This window comes from Petaurus breviceps, unplaced genomic scaffold (assembly GCF_028583685.1).
Source record: "Petaurus breviceps papuanus isolate PSGF00001 unplaced genomic scaffold, PetGlider_PUasm1.0 76, whole genome shotgun sequence".
Lineage (NCBI taxonomy): Eukaryota > Metazoa > Chordata > Mammalia > Diprotodontia > Petauridae > Petaurus > Petaurus breviceps.
Genome location: NW_027186473.1, coordinates 43,683,123 through 43,704,269, shown reverse-complemented (window position 1 = coordinate 43,704,269; position 21,147 = coordinate 43,683,123). Strand labels below are relative to the sequence as shown.

At 40.8% G+C, this 21,147-nt stretch overlaps 1 protein-coding gene across 1 annotated transcript in view; it reads left to right on the top strand.

The window, feature by feature from the left end:
* The window catches only part of TBC1D9 (TBC1 domain family member 9), a 153,689-nt gene that overhangs the window by 39,172 nt on the left and 93,370 nt on the right, over window positions 1-21,147 (top strand). The window contains exon 2 of the mRNA XM_069105417.1: window positions 14,207-14,317. Coding sequence (XP_068961518.1) covers window positions 14,207-14,317 — 111 coding nt within the window. The remainder of the gene's footprint in view (window positions 1-14,206; window positions 14,318-21,147) is intronic.

The window sequence follows — 21,147 nt, the reverse complement described above, 5'->3', positions numbered from 1 at the left end:
ACTTAGTGGGTATGTTGTAAGGGCATTTGTAAACAGGTATGGGTTGGACTATATGACCCCTGTGTTCCCTTCCAACTCTGAAATTTCATGATAGCTGAAACAGGAGTGAGGTGGGAAGAGGGTCTGGGACAGCAATAAATGACAGAGGCTTTGTAGGTTTTCCTTGCCTTTATAGACTTCGAAGCAGCAATGTGACAGTGAAGATCCCAAGTGAATTGAATGAATCCTCAATTGGACGAGCATTTCCTTTTTCTCTTTTTTCCCTAGTGTTTGGGAATTATAAACAAACATAGCACCTGCAGGGGCGGCCAGGTAGCAGAGCAAGTAAGAGCACCGGCTCCAGTGTTGAGAAGACCTGGAGATCGAATCCCGGGCTCAGACACTCAGCACCCACCCAGAAACACCTGGCCGTGTAACCTTGAGCAAGTTACTTAACCCCAATTGCTTAGGGGTGGCCAGGTGGCTCAGCGAGTAAGAGCACCGGCTCCAGTATTGGGATGACCTGGAGATCGAATCCCGGGCTCAGACACTCAGCACCACACCCAGAAATAACTGGCCGTGTAACCTTGAGCAAGTTACTTAACCCCGATTGCTTAAAAAAAAAACAACATAGCACCTGCAAATCCACCGACAGAATAATAGCAGAAATATATATAGGGTTTTAAGGTTTACAAAGTGCTTTAGCTACATTTACTCACTGGAGTCACAAACCCCAAGCATTGTTCCTGTTTTAGAGATGAGGAAAATGAGAGTCAAATGATGCCAGTTAACTGGTGCTTTTGTTGTTGAGTCGTTTTGCATTGTTTCAGAATCTTCATGACCCCATTTGAGGTTTTCTTAGCAGAGATACTGGAGTGGTTTGCCATTTCCCTCTCCAGCTCATTTTACAGATGAGGAAACTGTGGCAAGCAGGGTTAGGTGGCTTACCTACCATCATGCAGGTAGTAAGTGAGGCCAGATTTGAACTTAGGAAGATTAGTCTTCTTGATTCCCAGCCCAGTACTCTATCCACTTTACCACCTAACTAGGGGTTTATCATATAACTTTTCAGACCTAGTATTTTGCTTTATTTTGCCTTTCTTATATATAATGCTGTACTGTAAAGAACAATGGGAACAGGGAAGAGCAGTGGTGCCATTGATAGAGTTGGAGAAATTAGCAAGAGGGGAAGGTTTGGAGGTTCTGCCTGTTGATTTTGAAATAGTGGCAGAGCATCTAGCTAGAAATGTCCAGGAGGCAATAGATAATGGGCCAGGTGCTCAGAAGAGGGGAAGGCTCTGGTCTACATGGATTTGGGGATAATCAAAGGGAATAATTGAAGCCATGAAAGTGGGTGAATTCACCAAGGGGGAAAGTGCAGATGGCAGTTCAGTTCCTCTTCCAATATTGTGCCTGTAATTGTAATCAATTTGTGTTTGAAAACTAAAATGCCTGCATCATTGACATCCCAATAAAAATCAGCATACAGATGATAATGGAGCACATCGCTTCTATGGTATCGATGTCAATATCGCATCTGCAATTAATGACTAGAATGAAAAATATTATGGCAGATGCAGGCAGGCAGGGTCTCTCCCAGAGCTCTCTTCTGTCCTTCCAAAGTGACATTCCTGACTGTTCTGAAATCCTGTGACAACTTTTGGCTCTACATATACGCATTTTTCACCAGTTTATACAAACCTAATTTGAGTGAGGGTGAGTTAAGCTAAAATAATAAAAGTGAGTTTAATTGAGGATGATTGTTTTTTACTTGTAATTTTCCATTCTGTTGGGAATAGACATTTTCCCTTTCTTATGGATCTCCTGAGTAATGAGTTTGTAAAAAGTTAGGTCAATCATAAATCATGGGACATAGAATATCCAATAGAAGAAACCTTAAGAGACTAACATTTCACCCTTTCATTTTACATATGGGAAAAGTGAGTTTCATAGAAGGTAAAATCACTTCCCAAGATCACACAACTATTCAATGGCTGTGTTTGAGTCTCTTGACTCACAAACTTAGTATTCTTTTCATTTCTCCACATGTTTCAGTAGATATTCAGTGGGCATTTGGTGACTTGAAATGTTCCACATCCCCATGTTTTAAATCCCAAAGAAGGAGAGTGGATGGAGGTATTTTCTCCTGGTATTGGTGAAGGTGATTCTTCTCTTGGAAATGAGAATGGATTTCAGAGAGATGAGCTGCTGAAACCAACCTACCATATTGAAACTGATAAACCAGTTCTTTCATTAATGGGAGCTAGCCATGAATTTCAGGAAGCTAGGTGGCCCAGTGAAGAGTGCTGGACCTGGAGTCAGGAAGAGTCATCTTCCCGAGTTCAAATCTGACCACAGACACTTAGTAGCTGTGTGACTCTGGGCAATTCACTTAACCCTGTTTGCTTCAGTTTGCTCATATCTATAAAATGAACTGGAGAAGGAAATGGCAGACCACTCTGTTATCTCTGCCAAGAAAACCTCAAATGGGGTCACAAAGAGTCAGATATGACTGAACAACAACAAGACATCAATTGTAAAGAGAAGGCCCTCCTTTCTCAATTTGTATTGAGGGCTAACGTAATAGGAAATAGGAGAGATGCCTTTAGCTGATGATAATGATAGATGACATTTTTATAAGCTTTAAAAGGTACTTTTCAAAGTGCCATTTGATCCTCACATAAAAATCCTATGAAGTAGATATTACAGCTGTTATTACTGTCCTTGTTTTACAACAAGGTACAAAAGGGAAGAATCAGACACAGACTCTGTAGACTCCAACTTAGTCTCCAGCACATAATCTCTCTGAACATAAACCCAGTCTTGATCTCAGGATGTAGCTGAGCATGTTTGAAACAAAGAGAAATGGCCTAATAATAATAGCTTTACTTTCTAGGTGAAAGAAATCTCCGAATTCTTAGGTATTGTTATACACACACAAATATGTATATATGGATGTATGTCGATGTGCATATATATGCATATATATGCATGTTCACTCGTTTTAGTCACATCCGAATTCACGATCCCATTTTGGGATTTTCTTGGCAAAGATACCAGAATGGTTTGCCATTTCCTTCTCCTGTTCATTTTACAGATGAGGAAACCGAGGCAAACCGGGCTAAGTGACTTGCCCAGGGTCACACAGCTAGTAAGTTCTGAGGCTGGATTTGAACTCAGGAAGATGAGTCTTCCTAACTCCAGACCTTGTGCTCTATCCACTGTGCTACCTTGCAGCTGGAATATATTCATATATGTCACATTGGACTGGTAAGAATGCAGAACTGGTTTTGAGCAAAGCTTAGGATTGTACAACTTCTGATATTACAGTTAGAGGTTTGTGAATTTGTCAGGGACTCTGCTTCCAGGTCCCATTCAGCCTGGTCTGGGACAAATCTAAATAAAGCCTGCAGCTAGCCCTCTACTCTGCTGCTTGCCTGTTCAGCCTTTACAGGAAATATTTTTAATAATGATAATTTTGTGTGATTATTTTTTAGTGTATATCTATTTTGTTTCCTTTCAAAGAGATTTCCTTTTACTGATGAGGCCATTTGGGGTATCTCCTGTATTAAGACCAATATTATATTAATGTGTACCCTTACCAGTGTGGCCGAGAGGGAAGACATGAAGCTCTTGCTTTGTTCAGGCTTCAGACTACATCGGGTGCTCAGCTTGCAATGTAAATGGGACAGATCCTGGAAGTGCCCAGGGATTTGTTGTAAGATCTCAGCAGCAAATATTAATGGACTGGATGTATGTATGACCTAGATCTGCATATGAAAATGCTTTGTAAGTTGTATTTTCTGTTGTTGGTTTAGTTGTAAACAAATCCCCACTCTCTTTTCCCCTAAAAAGATATGATACAAAAAGGGAAAAACCACAGCTTCTTTCTGCAGACTCTCTCCCTTGGGGGGAATTCCTCTATACATTTGCACAGCATAGACCCAAGAAGGTCCCAAGACACGGTTTGTACTGGGAAACACTGGTAAAGATAAAGCTTTGCCTTGTTTATTCCCCCTTGGAAAATAGCTTTTCTTCCTTCTTAAATAACTTCAGATGTTTTTTTTGTTTTGGTTTGTTTTTGTCTTGTTTGGGTTTTTGGACCAGACCTGTGATTTCATTGACTTAGGAAATTCCTGATGAGGAAAGTCCTTTCACCAATGCAGATCAGCCCCTGTTTGAGGACTTAAAAGTCCCTGGGATCACAATGCTAGTATGTGTTAAAGGGAGGGCTTGAGCTCAGGTCTTCCTGACCTCCAAGGCCTACTCTCTATCCACCCACATGTTGAATTGTTGTTCAGTCATTTCAATGACACAATTTAGGGTTTTCTTGGCAAAGATATTGGAATGATTTTCCTTCTCCAGTTCATTTGACAGATGAGGAAACTGAGAAGGCAAACAGGGTTAAGTGACTTGCCCAGGGTCACACAGCTAGGAAGTGTCTGAGGCTGAATTTGAGCTCAGAAAGATGAGTCTTGCTGACTCCAGGCTTAGCATTCTATGCATTGTGCCACCAAGCTGCCCAAACAAAAACAACATGTATGTGCCCCTAGTAGGGGCTCAGTAGACAGAGCCCACCTTGGATTCAGGAAAAACATGGGTCTCTGGACTAATCACTTCCCCTCTCAGTCACCCCCAGGCAGCTCTCTCAGACTATGAATGTGTATGGAGTGCTGGGAGTTGGCTACACTAATATAATTATTTTCCTGTTCTTTTCCACTAAAACTGTTTAGATGCTTCATTGCAGGGTGGAGAAGGGTTCTCAAGATATGTGAGGAGAACACAAGTTCCAGAACTCATTCTTCTTCCAAGACAGATCTAGGCCCCAATGTCTTTATCTGAAAAATCAGTTTGGGACTAGATGGATCTGGAGGTCTCCCTTCTAGCTCTGAATCTGTGGTCCTATGACCCTGAATTTAAAACTGGTCACTCATCCCCCTAACCAACCAAAGGTTTTTACCCATAGTAGAATATTAAAAGGGAAGGGAGAATAGGTCTGAGACCTTTCCTAGGTAAAGGATCTCAGATGTGGCTTTAATCTACACTATGACTACTGTTGGAGATGTCCGTCAACAAGCTTATGGAGTTCATCAGATTCTTGGAGGGCTTTCAAGGCTTTTCAGTTTAGCCTCTTGTTTCTTGCCAATTCCTGGTTGCCAGCCATGGCCATTACTTTGTTGATCCAACCAGATTATCTCAGGTCAAGGGCATTTTGATGTTCTTTTAAGACTTTTTCCTTATCTCCAACTCACAGCTCTGGGCTGCAGTCCCTGATATCATTGGTCCATATCTACCTATGTACAGGTTGACATAATTCAGGACATTTGTGTTTCCAGAGACACATTGTAGAAATTATCCACTTAAGATTTATTGAATACCCTCATGTCAAAGAGATTTGACTGCAAAAAATATTTTAAATTAAAAAAAGAATTTTCTAATGTGTTTTATATAATTTTCTGATTAATTTTAATTACTGGAATATTAGATATTACTATCTGTTAAGTTACTGTTACATATGTTTAAGCATGGAGGCTAATGAGGGATCTAGATATAAAGAAGTCTAGAGTACCAGTGCTTACCATGCAACAGAAACACACAGACAACTTTAAGGCAAGGGAATCCCACTTAACCTAAAGGATGAAGATACAATAAAATATCATAAAGGATGTTTGAGAAGATGACATTCGAAATATAGGGAAATATGAAGTTGCAACTAAAAGGTATAAAGAGAAAAATAAATCTTTATCTACTTTTTGTAAATTACCCAATGGTGTAATCCCTTCTAAATTCCTAGTAGAGAGTGATTGGATACAGTCTAATGGTGAAACCTCTCACAAGAGAAGATAATAACTTAATAGAGTTTAAATGATCTTAATTAATGGGGAATATCTAGGGATAAATTATTAGAGTTAGCTTGGAAGAAAAGGCTATTGAAAATGCAAGAAACAGTCCCACATGTTAATTGGCTTCTCCACAACCTGGACTAGAACATCACGTTGCAGTGGAATCCCAGACCTAAATTAGGACTTTTCTCGGGGAAGGAGCCATCTCCCCCTGGAGAAGAAACTTTGAGCATGTAACTACGTGTATGGGAAAGGTAAAACTGTGGTTTCTCAGAGACTGTCTGCTAAAGTAAGTAACACAGGATTTTCTATTTGATCCTGGAGGTAACTAGGAGCCGCTGGAGTTTATTGAGTGGGTGAGTGACATAGACTACTTTGACAGCTAAGTGGTGAATGATGGACTGCTGTGGGGAGAGAGACCAAGTAGAAGGCTGTTGCAATGAGCCAGGCAGGAGGTGATTAAGGGCCTGTACCAGGATGGTGGCTGTGTCAGAGGAAAGAAATGGGTGTATATGCCAGATACTTTGAAGATAGCAGAATCTTCCAGTAGGCTTTCCATCACAAGGAAGTGCTGAAATAAGACATTACCAGGGGTGGGGAACCTGTGGCCTTCTAGGCCACGTGTGGCCCTCTAAATCCTCAAGTGTGGCCCTTTGACTGAATCCAAACTTCACAGAACAGATCCCCACGTGGCCTCGAGGCCCAGGTTCCCCACCCTTGGCACCCCATCTAGTCCTCACTTCCACATCTACACCAGAGCCTCACCACCCAGCCCAATGATAGCCATGCCAAAATGAATCCAGCGCCTGATACATGGGGTGAAGTGGGGAATTTCATTGTGCCTTTGTTACATTGCAAACCCTCTTAATAGCACTTGTGATGAACAATGCTGTAGAAACAAATGGATAAGTAGACACCTAGGAGAGCTATATTTAGGACCTCAGTTTGATTTCGTTATTACAGACGATCAAAGATTGTTTAATGCTGGAAATAGCCAACTAGAAAGCTGCTAAAACAGTACTTTGTGTGGGAAATGATGAAAAGGTTCAGTGTTTTGACAGTCACTTCAGATCTGGGAATAGTAAAGCTTTTAGAAAATTCTAAGTGGCTTTTTAAAAAAAATAATCTAATATAAAATTCCCTGGGACAATTTTCTCCCAGTGTGGCGCTCTGCCATAGACATTGATTGGTTATAGGATCAGCTCTGTCTGCCCAGAAGTCTTGACTTGTTTATTAGCCATGATTTCTCTAATGGGTTAGCATTCTTTATCCTGAAAGGTCGCAGAAATCCTGCATAACTTATGGTTTCTTTGAGCTCTTCCATTGTGGTAGTTAGTTACCTGGTAGTTTCTAAATTTTTAGATTTTCCTACATCAATTTGTCTGTATCTCTCCTTTGGTTCTGTCACATTTTACCATGTAAATTTTGTTTTCTGTACTTGTGGTTTTTTTTTTTCAGTTGATTTTAAGCTCCTTGAAGGCAGGAACTTTGTTTTTTTTTTTTTTTTTTCAGTTTTTGTGTATCTCCAAGCCCTAGCAAGTAGGAAACACTTGATAAGTGCTTCTTGAATGAATGAATTTTATCCCAATAAAATTTCCCTTACAATACAATAGCCTTGTGATAGCAGTTATTTTTATCCACATTTTACAAATAGGGATACGGAAGCAGAAAAAGATTAAATAACTGGCCTGAAGCTATTATAATTGGCAGAACTAAGAGAATACTGTGATCTTGGCTTTTCATCATGCTGCCATAACATTTCTGTTTGTTTGGTTTTTTTGGAGGGTGGAAGGCAAGGCAATTGCAGTTGCAGTTGAGTGACTTGCCCAAGGTCACACAGCTAGGGAATGTGTAAAGTGTCTTAGGGTAGATTTGAACTCAGGTCCTCCTGACTCCAGGGCTGGTGCTCTATTCACTATACCACCTAGCTGTCCCCACCATAACATTTCTATACACGGAGATGGGTGAAAATGATAATGGTGTGAAAAATGTTTATGGGGTTACTCTTCCATGAAGATCACTTCTATAAATTTATGCAAGAAAGTCACTCTGTGGACTAGAAAACTTGGCCAACAGATTATAAAATCCCCTTAGGATAGACCCTCCTTGAGGACTGGAACTTGTATTGTTGCCTTTATATCTCCAGCACTTAGCAAAATCCCTGGTGCATAGTAAAGGCTTAATACAAGCTTATTGATTTAGTTGATAGATTGTCTAACAGTTTCTCCTAAGCTACAAAAGACTCAAGTATGGTCCAGCTCAACTAAATATGGAAAGACTCTTTACCAGTAGGTTGGCCAATAGAAGATGACTTGCCATGGCAACCCACAAAACTAAGAAACTTTAAAAAATGACTCTCAGACCTCTGAGGCTTCCTTCTGATTTCCTACTGACAATGGCAGAGTGACACCATGGGGAGTAGAGATTGTTAAGAATCATATAGTGGGGGCAGCTAGATTGCACAGTGGATAGAGCATTGACCCTGGAATCAGGAGGACCTGAGTTCAAATCTAGCCTCTGGCACTTATTAGCTATGTGATTTTGTGTGATATTAATGGGATTTAAGATCTTCCCCTCCTATTTAATAGGCCTCACATGGAGCCCATTAAGGGAGGCTTGCTTGTAGGAAGGCTTTCACACCTTTTGCTAATTTCTAATTGGGCACTGAGTCAGGAGGGTTGGGGTGCCTTCTGGCTCTAAGAAGTGTATATGTACTCTGAGTTGGTATTCTGCTTTGGGGGCTGGCTTATGAGAAGGATCTTGTGATTCCCTGGTTGAGATGCTGAGTGGCCTTATTTATGTTCAGAGCTCCCAACTGCTCAGATGTGAAGGCTCTCTTGATTCAGGGATGCATGTAAAGGGGATAGTTGATGCAGGCAGTCAGAGCCCTCTCTGTTGCTCTTTATTGCTCTGTTTGTATTTTCTCTGAAGTTCAGGGTGGTGACTTTTCCCCTGAACTAGTGAATGTAATTAAAAAAAAAGATTACTGACTCCCTTAAATAGCTGGCTTTCCTTGTAAAGCAGATCTAAGAACCTGTGCTAGCAGCTATCCTGGGGATGCCAGTGTGGTTGCAGCTACACCTTGGGCAAGTCACTTGAACCTGATTACCTTTAAAAAAATCATATAGTGTTTATGCCATCTGTAAACATTAACAGCTGTTAGAATCTTCATTGTAAGATCTGTGTCCAGTGCCTACCAGATAACATAGTAGCAGCATAATGTATAAGAGCTAGACCACATACATATTGATATCTGAGGAGCAGCTAAGTGGTGCAGTGAATAGAGTACTGGCCCTGAAATCAGGAGGACCTGAGTTCAAATCCAGACACTTGACACAATTACTAACTGTGTGACCTTGGGCAAGTCACTTAATCCCAATTGCCTTGCCTTCCCCCCTCCAAACCTCCCCCCCCCATTGATATCTGAATAGTAAGTGAGATGAGGAGACAAAAGGAAGTCCAAGCTAAGTGGAAAGGTGGCTTACAGGTTATCCTTGGATAATAAAGTTGGTGGAACTGGTTTCATTGTGTGTGCAAAAGCAACAAAAACTAACTTTTTGAGTAACTTCCATCACCTCCTGATGAGAACGAGCCCCCAACCCCACCATGACAGTAATTACAGCATATCTACCAACCTGCTTCAGAGGATAAAGTGGTAGAAAAATTTTATGAAGATTATCCCAACATGGCTCCAAGTCAATAAAGTCAGCCTCAACTTCCCCTCTTAGGGATTCCAGTGTGAGGAAGATGAAGGAAATGTGTGGGAAGGGCTAGGTTATAAAGGAGTTTGGAAACCTAGGTGCTTGGCACATAGTAGTCACTTAAATGTTTATTGGTCAATTAATTGATTTTATTTTTGATATTGGAAGGCGATTCATCAGGCACATAGTGTTTGCTGTATGTTCATTAACTGACATACACTTTTGTATTTTGTCTCCCCCTGTTAAGACTGTGGACACTATGAGAGCAAGAATTGTCTATAGCCTTTCTTTGTATGGGCAGAGCTTAGCAGAGTACCTGGCTTAGAGTTGGCACTGACTGACAGGAGAGTCATCAGAATTAGCTGTGTACATTATTTGAATGGTGGTCAAAGTCAACTTTAATTATAAGATGGGATGAAGATGAGAAGAGTGAATAGCTGTGAGGACATTAGCCTAACAGAAAGTCAATGACCAAAGATAAAGGCAGAGGGGGAATGTAGACTTTCCAAAAGAGACCAACTGGTATTAAAGAGAGAGTAGTTCAAATAGAGGCAACCTGCCTCTTTTCTTAGGCACCTAATTGAGGAAAGGGAGACAGATTGTGCAGGGATGTAGTTGACTCTTTTTAGTGTTGTTTTCATTTATATGAATGTAATATTGAATGTGAAAGGTAGTAGATAAGAGAGCCAGCCAGCACCAGGGATGACCTGGGTTAAAAGTCTGGAAGATCTGAGTTAAAAGTCTGATCTCTGACATACACTGGCCATCTGACTCTAGGCAGGTCCCTTAATCTCCTGGAGCCCCAGGCAACTTTCCAAGACCATAAACTGCAAAGAATGTGCTGATTTGAATAGTGATAGGGAGTTTCTCCTTTGGCAGCTACTATACAGATATGGTCATAGGTAGCGGGGGAGGGGAGGAAGTCACTGCTGCTTTCCTCATTTCATCATTTCTTGGCATCCCTTCCTCCTGGTCTTCCTGTGGTTCTCTGAATTCCTTATTTGTCTTTCTATTGTTTATTTACAAAGCCAGCAATTAAAAGGAACTTACTGTGTGCCTGGTACTGCCTGTCCTGGGCAGTGGGAATACAAAATTTGTTCTTGCCCACAAGGAGTTCCTACTTTTACCTGGCTGGGTAAATGATCTCTGACATGACAAATAAGGAATTCAGAGAACCACAGGAAGACCAGGAGGAAGATGGGAGGAGAATGGTTTCAATGTGTAAATAGATAAGCACAAAATATAAATGTAAATGCAAAATACTAGTTTTGGCCAGGCTATGGTTGGAAATACTAAGAACCAGGGAGATTAGGAACAGCCTCTTTAAGAAGATGGCCCCAGCTGAGTCTTGAAGGGAACTAGGAATTCCAACAAGTAGAGATATGTTACATTCCTATCTCTTCTCCATACTTTGTAAACCAGTTCAGTCTCGAGAGTAACTCATAAGGTAAATAAATTAGCAAGTAATACTTATTTAATAATTAATAAGTAATGCTAATAAAATTGTTAGTAAATAAATAAAAATAAAACTAGTAAATACTAGTCCACTTCTGATTGGGCACTTCCAAATTTGATACATTCAAGGCTGAAAGAGAGAGAAACAAGATGGTGTGGGCAGGCTTCTTGGGCAGGGGAGTGCCAAAGACTTGTGCTTTTAGGAATATCATTTATTACAACACAGTAACATCCCATTTCACCCATACACCATGCTGTCGTCCACCATTCTTTGATAACTGGACACATTTTGTCTTCAAAATTCCATGATCACAGATGGTGCTATGAATAATTTTGTACATATTGGAATGGCATTGAGGCATATCTCAGTAGTGAGATCTCTGGGTCAGTACCTGTGAACAGATTCGTGGCTTTCCTATTCTGAATTCCAAGAGTGTAGAACAAGCAACCACAGAGGAATAACCTGCCCAGTGAGGATTTAACCAAGGTCTTCTCTGATTCCTACTCTGACTCTCTGACTGATCTATCACACTCTCATTTCTCATTTTAGATTATTGAATTGGCATCTTGATGAACATCCATCACTCCCTTCAGTCTGAGCTTATTTCTTCATCTGTAAAATGAAGGACCTGGATTTGACCGTATCTGAAGTTTCATTGAACAATAACACTTTGTGACCCAATGAGGTTTTAGGATTATCTATGTCTACAAACAGTTTAGCTGCACAAGCTGATTCTTCCTCCAGCCCAGTAGCCCTTTGATATGGGAACCACTGAGTTTGCTGATGCCAGAGACCAAAAGCAGACCCTCTGCCTTTTCTGATCACCAGCCACCATTTCACTCTTTAATTCCATAGTTGACTCACATCATACTTCATTTTCTCTAAAAATAATATAATGATAGTTATTTGGGAGGATAAGCTTGTGAAAATGACTTGTGAAATAGAACATTGCTATAAAAGGACCAAGTCACAAAATAAAAGCTTCTCAAAAGTGACATCTCTTGTAGTAATACTCAAGGGTGCTTTCTAAGGTTTACAGAGAATTTTCCTTACAACAGTGCTGGGAATGAGATCATCCAAGTGGTAATTTCATCTTGCTGATGTGTGAGATGAAAAAGTTCGGAGTCTGAGTCTGAGATCAGAAAAGGTCTTTATTCTTTCTCTTGAGAAAGGGCACTGCCCTTGTCACTCAAATGGCATCTGCCTGGGAGTGCAACATGTGGAAGCTCTCAGGCTTCTCTTGACTTGATCCTAACTCCACCTCCAATGCCTGTCCTACCTTACCATTGGCTGGTGAGGCAAGCTCACAATCTTTCTTTAGTGTTAACTAATTGGTGCAAAGCAGTTTCAATCCTTCATTATGTATTTCCTTTCATCAAATTTGGAAGTGCCCAATCAGAAGTGGACTAGTATTTACTAGTTTTATTTTTATTTATTTACTTACTATTTTATTAGTATTACTTACTAATTATTAAGTAAGTATTACTTACTAATTTATTTACCTTATGAGTTACTCTCAAGACTGAACTGGTTTACAAAGTATGGAGAAGAGATAGGAATGTAACAGGGAGTTAAAAGAAATGAGGAAACTTCACTGTGAGTCATCTCTCACACTGATGAGGAAGCTTACTCAGAGTTGGAGGGATTTGCCCAAAGTCAAACAACTAAAAAGTAGACTGGACCTTAGAACAGAGGTCTGTAGTCCTAAATTCATAGATCAGGAGATCTGGACAATATTAGGGCAGCTAGGTGGCACGGTGAATAGACCACCAGCCCTGGACTCTGTAGAACTTGAGTTCAAATCCAGCCTCAGATCCGGGACATTTACTAGCTGTGTGACCTTGGACAAGTCACTTAACCTTAATTGCCTTGCCTTCCCCCCCTCCAAAACAAACAAACAAAAGAAGATCTTGATATGGAAAGGACTTTAGAGAGATTATTTAGTCCAGGGATTCTTAACCGATTTTGTGTCATGGACCCCTTTGCCAGTCTGAAGACTCTGGGGAAAAAAATAGGCTTCAATCTGCACTCAGAATTTATCAGTTGTCTCTCTAGAAATGAATAGCATTTTATATTATGCGTCCTTCAGAAATGTCTTGATCAGAGTAGCTAAGGACATAGTTGGTCATTGTTTCGATAATGCTGTTACAGTGTGCAGTGTTCTCCTGGTTCTGTTCACTACATTCTGCATCAGTTCATATGTCTTCTCGGGTTTTCCTTTTCAGAATGTTTTCAAAACCATAAAATAAAACACATAGGATTACAAAGGAAATCAATTATATCAAAAGACAGTTATTAACATTTTTTTAAAGTTCATGAACCCCAGTAGGGACTGATCTAGTCCAACCCCATCATTTTACAGGACATTGAAGTCCAGGCTTGTTTAGCAACTTGCCCAAGGTCAGAGAAGTTGTAAGCATTAGAGATAGAACTTAAAATATGGGTCTTGTTACTAGCACTCTTTCCAATATCAACGCCAAGGCAAATTTCCCATATTATGGTGCTGAATCTCTATCTACCCAATGAATATTTGACTTCAGCTGAGCCCTTGGCAACCACCCTACTATTCTTAACAATGGTCACTACAAGATACTACTACTAATAAAAGCTCATTTCTGGTGTGGCCAGGTAGCACAGTGAGTAAGAGCACTGGCTCCAGTGTCGGGATGACCTGGGAATCGAATCCGGGCTCAGACACTTAGCACCCACCCAGAAACACCTGGCCGTGTAACCTTGAGCAAGTTACTTAGCCCCAGTTGCTTAGGGGCGGCCAGGTGGCTCAGCGAATAAGAGCACCAGCTGCAGTGTCGGGATGACCTGGGGATCAAATGGATACTTAGCACCACACCCAGAAACCTTGAGCAAGTTACTTAATCCCGATTGCTTTAAAAAAAAAAAAATAAAAGCTCATTTCCACAGCACTGGAAGGTTTACACATTATTTTCTTCACAACAACCCTGTGAGGTTGGTATTGTAAGTATTATATGCCCATTATATACATAAGGAAGCTGAGGATCAAAGAGGTGAGGAGATTTGTTCCAAACCACAGTCAATAAGTGCCAGAGCAGGACCTCTGGGTCACATTCTCCTATTTCAAATCCAATGGTCTTTCTCTTATACCAGGTTGTCTGCCAAAAAGTCGTCTTCCTGAAATCCCACTGAAATCCTGAACTCTCCCCAGGAGGGGGGCTGTATGAATTTTCTCAAAGGTGTTTACTCTTTTCCAGGTCTCCTTGTGGGAACTCTAGATGTTGTTCTGGACTCCAGTGCAAGAGTCGCCCCTTACCGTATTCTCTACCAGACTCCAGACTCGTTGGTATACTGGACCATTGCCTGTGGTGAGTAGTAATGTTCCAGTTTCCATGACCTGGCTAATTCTCAGTATCATAATAGAATATTGCTTTGTCTGTTGAATATACTCCCTGAAAAAGGCATTTATTTGACAGCTGATAATAGGATTTGGAACTGATAAGAGGGATCTTAGAAATGGCATCCAAGTCCCCGAACTTGACAGCTGAGGAAGCTGCCTCTCAGAAAGGACAGCTTAACACCCAATGCTTTACAGGCAGTAAGTAAGAGACTCAAAACCAGGGGTCATGATTGGAATCCATATGCCCAATTCCACATACAGTATTCTTTCTGCAGCCACCAGATAAAAGAGTTAAATGTTGCTCAATAGTATTAACTGACCCTGGACCTCTCAAAGCAGGAACTTATGATCCAAAGTAGAGGAGGAAATGTCTTTTCATCAATTGTTTAGCATCTAGCTTTTAGAGTGACCACAGTGGGTAGTAGACAGACTGATGCTGACTTGGGATGTTTAAAGTAGCATAGTATTGAATAGTTCCTCTTTGATAACAGGCCACCCCATAAATTAGATCACAGCCACAATGGCCTTGGCTTTCCTCCATTTGGGGAAGTTGTTTCCTCATTACCTCTACCTCTTAGAAGCCTTGGGTTTCTTCAAAACTCAGCTCAAGCTCCATCGTCTACATTGGGGTTTCTTAATATTTTTTGTCTTGTATACCCCTTTGGCAATCTGATAAGACCTATGTCCTCCTTCTTGGAATAATGCTTTTGAATACATAAAATCTATAGTTTTGCAAAAGGAAACAAATCATACTGAAATATAGTTATCAAAATAATATTTAAAATATTCATGAACCTTAGGTTAACAATCCTTCTTCTTTATGAAATGTTTCCTGATCTCCCCAACAGCTTCCTCCTGCTAGTAAACTCATTTATTTTGTACACATCTTTTGTATATGTCTATATACATAAACATATACATGTCGTCTCCTCCCACAGATTTTATAAGCTCCTTGAGGAGAGGGACCATTTTATTTTTGTCTTTGAACCCCCAGCTCCTAGAACATTGTTCCTGGCACATTGTAGGTGTTTAATGAATGATTAATTGATTAACATATGCATCCACATATATGGTATAAATTCAGGGCTCCAGCTAGGCCCAAGTGTCCCAAATAATTATCTCTCACTAACTACCTAATATTAAAATCCCACCATTAGTCCTCAATTCTGCTAAAGGTGGAATGCAAGGTCCAAACCCACTGTTGGCTGATTTCTATGTCCTCTGGTGTCCTAAGGTTCCCTTCAAATCATTCCTTTTCTTCATATATTCACTCTTTAACTACTCATCCTGCTTGACTTTTCTGTCACTTTTGATGCTCCTGGTTCCCTTCCCTTGGTTTCCTAGACAATGGTCTCATTGTTTTCCTTCTTCCTGTGTCACTGTTCCTCCTTTGCTTAATCCCCATAACTAAGTATAAGGTTCTGTCCTGGATTCAGTGGGTCCAGTTGTCATCCTGATACTTGCAAATCGAGCAGTGTTCCTCCTAAACTTCAGTCCTTCTGTTACTAGCTACCTGCTAGATGTCTCCACCCAAATGTCCAACCCATAGGCCTTTCAATCTCAAAATAGCAAAAACAAATTATATATATACACTCCCAAAATTTTCCCCTTCCTCCAAACTTCCTTATTTCTTTTGTGGCTCTTACCACGTCTAGTCACCTATGTTCAGAATCTCAGAGCCCTTTTTCTCTCTTCCTTTTCCCTAACCTTCCAAATCCAATCATTTCTCAAATCTTAGTGATTCTACTTCCACAGCATCACTACAACACAAGGCAGCTATGTGGCACAGTGGATATAGTTAGGTCTGGAGTCAGGAAGATCTAAATCCAAATCTTGCCTTAGACACTTAATAGCTGTGTGATCCTGGGCAAGTCACTTAACTTTTTTCTGCTTTGGTTTCCTCAACTACAAAATGGAGATATGATGCCTATCTCCCAGGGTAATTTTGAAGATAAAATAAGATTTGTTAAGTGCTTTATAGATCTTGAAATGCTATATAAATGCTAGCTGCTATTATTAAATTATTATTATATTATCAATCATGTGACCTCCTTTCCTTCTCTCCACTGGTGAAGTGACTACCATATTTCAGATCTGCCATATTTCTCACTTGGGCTATTGCAACAGTCTCCCAAATGATTTCCCTGCTTCCAGTCTAGCCCCTTCCCAGTCCATCCTGCATCAAATTGATATTTCCAAAATTCGGATCTGACTGTGTGATTCCCCTACTTAAATAAAGTTAGTGGGTCGCTAATGTCACTAGAATAAAATTCAGAATCCTCAGCTTGCATTCTACAGTCTGTCTCTCACTTATCTTTCCAGACTCTTTAAAAATTAATAATATCCAAAGATTTTCAAGTCTTTCTTTTTTCTTTCTTGGCAAGGCAATTGGGGTTAAGTTACTTGACCAGGGTCACACAGTAAGTGTCAAATCTTGGAGGTCAAATTTGAACTCAGGTCTTCCTGATTCCAGGGCTGGTGTTCTACTCACTGTCCCACCTATATGCCCTGAGTATCAAGTCTCACTGCAGATTACTGCAAAAGTTTTAATCACCTGGTCTTTCTCATACATGTTCTTTCATCTTCTTCTGTGCCTTTTTACCCAGGCTGTGTCTGGGGTGTGCTCCCACCTCACCTCTGCCGCTTAGAATCCCTTCCTTCAAGCATAGCTCAGGAATCACCTCCTCCAGGAAGCCTTTCTTGATTTTCCCTCCTGTCCTATATGTTACTGGTTCTCTTCCTTTTAAAATTACATTGGACATTTCAATCATGTTCAGCTCTTTCTGACCTCACTTGGGGTTTTCTTGGCAAAGATACTGGAGTGGTTTGCCATTTCCTTCTCCAGCTCATTTGACAGATGAGGAAATGAGGCAAACGGGGTTGAATGACTTGCCCAGGGCCACACAACTAGTAAGTTGCTGAGGACTAACTTGAATTCAGGTCTTCACAACTCCACATCCAGCACTGTGCCACCTAGCTGCCCCAACTTTAAATATACTTTTTATTTATATATTAATATATGTTTTATCTCTTCCCCTCCCTTCAAGAATGTAAACTCCTTAAAGGTGGTAACTATTATTTTTTTCTTTGGATCTCTAATACATAAAATGGGTCCTTTTACACAAAGGGAAATTAGAAAAGGTTTGTGGCATTGAACTGAATTTTTGGTATTTTTTAAGGATTCATTCATAGTTCAGAGTAAATGAAGGATGAGAGAACAGGTTTTGACAGGAGAGAGGAACAATCATGAAGATATTTTGAGGATCATGGCAGGCTCCAGCTAAATAGGAAATAGAATTTGCGCTTTGCCCTGGGAAGGGGGGAGGGGGCACACTGCACCACCCACAGAATATTCCAAAATGTTATACAATGCCATGAAGCCTGTGGACATCCAATCAACATGAAGTAAACTGACCAGCTGTTAGAGGTATCAGACTTGTGGGAAGGGACGGTTACTCTGCACTGTAGTTTCAGGCTTGTGGCCAGGAATTGGGAGTTAGGAGTCACATCCAGTTGACACTGGCAGTCAGGATTAGTGCCTAAGTAAGCATTGTGGCTAGCAGGGAAAGAAATGATAGAAAGAAAACGAAACAACCTTTGAAAAAACAGGCACCCACAGGAGCCCAGCCAAGATCGATGAGGTGAAAATTTGCCTGTTTCTCCCTATTTAACCTGTCACCTTCTCCAAACACAGAGCAACTTCTGCGAATTCTAAGTTGTCTTATAGCATCTCTGCAGTGAACCCCTCCTCTGAGTGCTTCAATGCCCTGATGGAGATTTTGTAGGTCCCTCATTACATGGCCCTCCTTTCTCCCTCCAACGGATCCAGGGGGTGGGGTTTTTTTGCCACTGGATTTCGCTTCATTCAGTCATATTCATCTCCTTAACCATCACCTCATTTCTTTTCAGTTGGTTGGTTGTCCACTGATCAGTTGTCTGGTTTTGGTGCTGAGCTAAGCCATGAGGCTGAGTATTCTGAGTAACAGCAGGACATGATGGTTCCAAAATGACAGAAATTCTGACTTTCCTGAATTTGTGTGTGTGTGCACACATATGTGCATGTGTGCACATTTCTGAACCCAGTGTGGTTATGTATGCTGCAAACACCAAAGGATGTACCACATAGAGTATATAGGGGTACATGCTATAAGTAATACTTATCACCCTAGAATGATCTCTTTGCAATAAACCAATCTCCTCTCTCCAGGATAGTTTTAGCTGGAAAGAAAGCAATTATTTCACATTGATTTCCAATAAGTACAGCTCCAGTGTTTCCTTATGGAAGACACTGCTATGGAGATGGGCCATTTTGAGGGCACTATTTACATAGAAGTAAACCATGACAATTGATTTCCTTCTTAAAACCAAATTCAATAGCTGTCATTGAAAGATAATACCAGTTTAGGCTATGGGTACTGCAGTATTTGGAGAAAGCTGTCTCACTGAACCAAGGTCCTTTTATGAAGGTTTCTTCCTAGGATGCTGAAATGTGGGTCAATGTTTATACATAATAGCTTTCTTACAAATTGAAAATTTGGAGAAGAGTTATGTGGAGAGCTTTTGAAATTCTTACATTTGCCTCAGTCCTTCAAATTCACATTCCTAGGAGGAGCCTGAGAGTCCATGTATGTAGCCATAGAAAGCCAGAAATTTTGGTTGGTCAAAAAGTGATATGCCCAAAGTTTTTCAGTAATTGGCAAAGCTGGGATTCAAACATAGGTCTTCAGATTCCAGATAAAAATACAGAGGAAGGGTGGGTTTGGGGAGGAAACTGTTTAACCTATAATTTAATAGAGACCTCCTGTTTGTAGAGTACTATGCTGAACAATGGAGGTGAAACTAAGTTTGGATAAGACACTGTCTCTATCCTCATAAAACTTATGATATGTTAGGGTTGGGGTTACAGATAGGGATAGGAACTGGACCTTGGATTTCACTGGTATAGGGAACCACTAAATGACAAAACATCTATCAATGCATGTTGACATCTTCCCTGAAACTTACATCCTTAGAGCAGGGATTCTTAACCTGTAGTCCATAAATTTTTTTTTAAATATAGAGATTTTTCATTCCTCAATTGATAAATGATCAAAGGATAGGAACGGGCAGTTTTCAGATGAAGAAATCAAAGCTATCTATCTATAGTCTTATGAAAAAATGTTCTAAACCACTATTGATTAGAGAGATGCAAATTAAAACGGCTCTGAGGTTCCGATTTATACCTATCAGATTAGCTAATATGACAGAAAAGGAAAATGATAAATGTTGGATAACTGTGGGAAAAGTGGGGGCCTAATGCATTGCTGGTGGAGTTGTGAACTGATACAACGATTCTAGAGAGTAGTTTGGAACTATGCCCAAGGGGCAATCAAACTTTGCATACCCTTTGATCTACCAATACCACTACTAGTTCTGTATCCCAAAGAAATCATAAAAAAGGGAAAAGGAAAGGGGACCCACATGTACAAAAATATTCATAGCAGCTCTTTTTGTGGTGGCAAAGAGTTGGAAATTAAGGGGGATGCCCTCATGAATGGCTGAACAAGTTGTAGTATATGAATATAATAGAATACAATTGTGCTGACGATACTGGTCAAGATGGTGGAGTAGAAGCAGGACCTCCTAGCGGCTCCGGCTTCCACCTTCCCCAATCGATGTAAAAAGGGGACTCTGAACAAACTTTGGAGCTGCAGAACCCATAAAATGACACAGAGAAACTAACCTCCCACAGAGGACAGCCCTGCAGGCTGGCAGCAAGCCGCCAGCAAAGCACTCTGGGAGCCAAGCCCAGGCCCACTGTGAGCCAGAGGTTTTAGCCCCAGGGCAGGCTTGACCAGCTGCCAACTGGAGGGACTCCAGATCACTAGCAGCTGTGGCCATCTCCAGAATTATCAACACATAGATGGAAAGGACAAAGTGAGAGGTCAGTGCAGTCTGGACTTTGGGAGTGCGTGGACTTTGCCCTCAGGGTAGAAGCCACCCACGTGGCAGCTTCAGCTCCTGGCCTGCAGAGTGTAGGGGGACCAAGCGACCAGTTTGAGGGGTAATCACTTTTACTTTAACCTGCTTGGATCTGGATTGCACTCTAGGGTAGAGGTCCTGGGGCACGTGTACAGCCTGCCAGAGCATGTGGAGGCCTCAGAGAGGGCACCCAAATAATACCTCCAGCAGCTGAGAAAACCCTGGCGTTTGGGACAAAAGCTCCCCCGTCTGGTGAGTCCTACTGTGGCAAAAAGCCCAGGGGTCAAGTGACTGAGGGGTGACATGACCAGGCAAAGGAAACAAAGCAGACAGAAGATTCCAACATTAGACTCCTGGTTTGGGGACAAAAAGGAGCAAAGCATGGAACAGGAGGAAGACAGTGAAGTCAGAACTCCTACACCAAAAGCTTCAAAGAAAAATATGAGCTGGTTACAGGCCATAGAGGACCTTAAGAAGCAGATAAGAGAAGTGGAGGAAAAATTGGGAAGAGAAATGAGAACGATGCAAGAAAATTAGGAAATGAGAGTTAACAGCCTAACTTATGAAAATAACACCTTAAAAAATAGACTAACTCAAATGGCAAAAGAGGCTCAAAAAGGCAATGAGGAGAAGAATGCTTTAAAAAGCCAAATTTGCTAGATGGAAAAAGAATCTCAAAAGCTTAATGAGGAGAATCATTGCTTCAGAATTAGATTTGAGCAAATGGAAGCTAATGACTTTATGAGAAATCAAGATGCTGTTAAACAGATCCAAACAAATGAAAGAATAAAAGGCAATGTGAAATATCTCATGGGAAAAACCACTGACCTGGAAAAT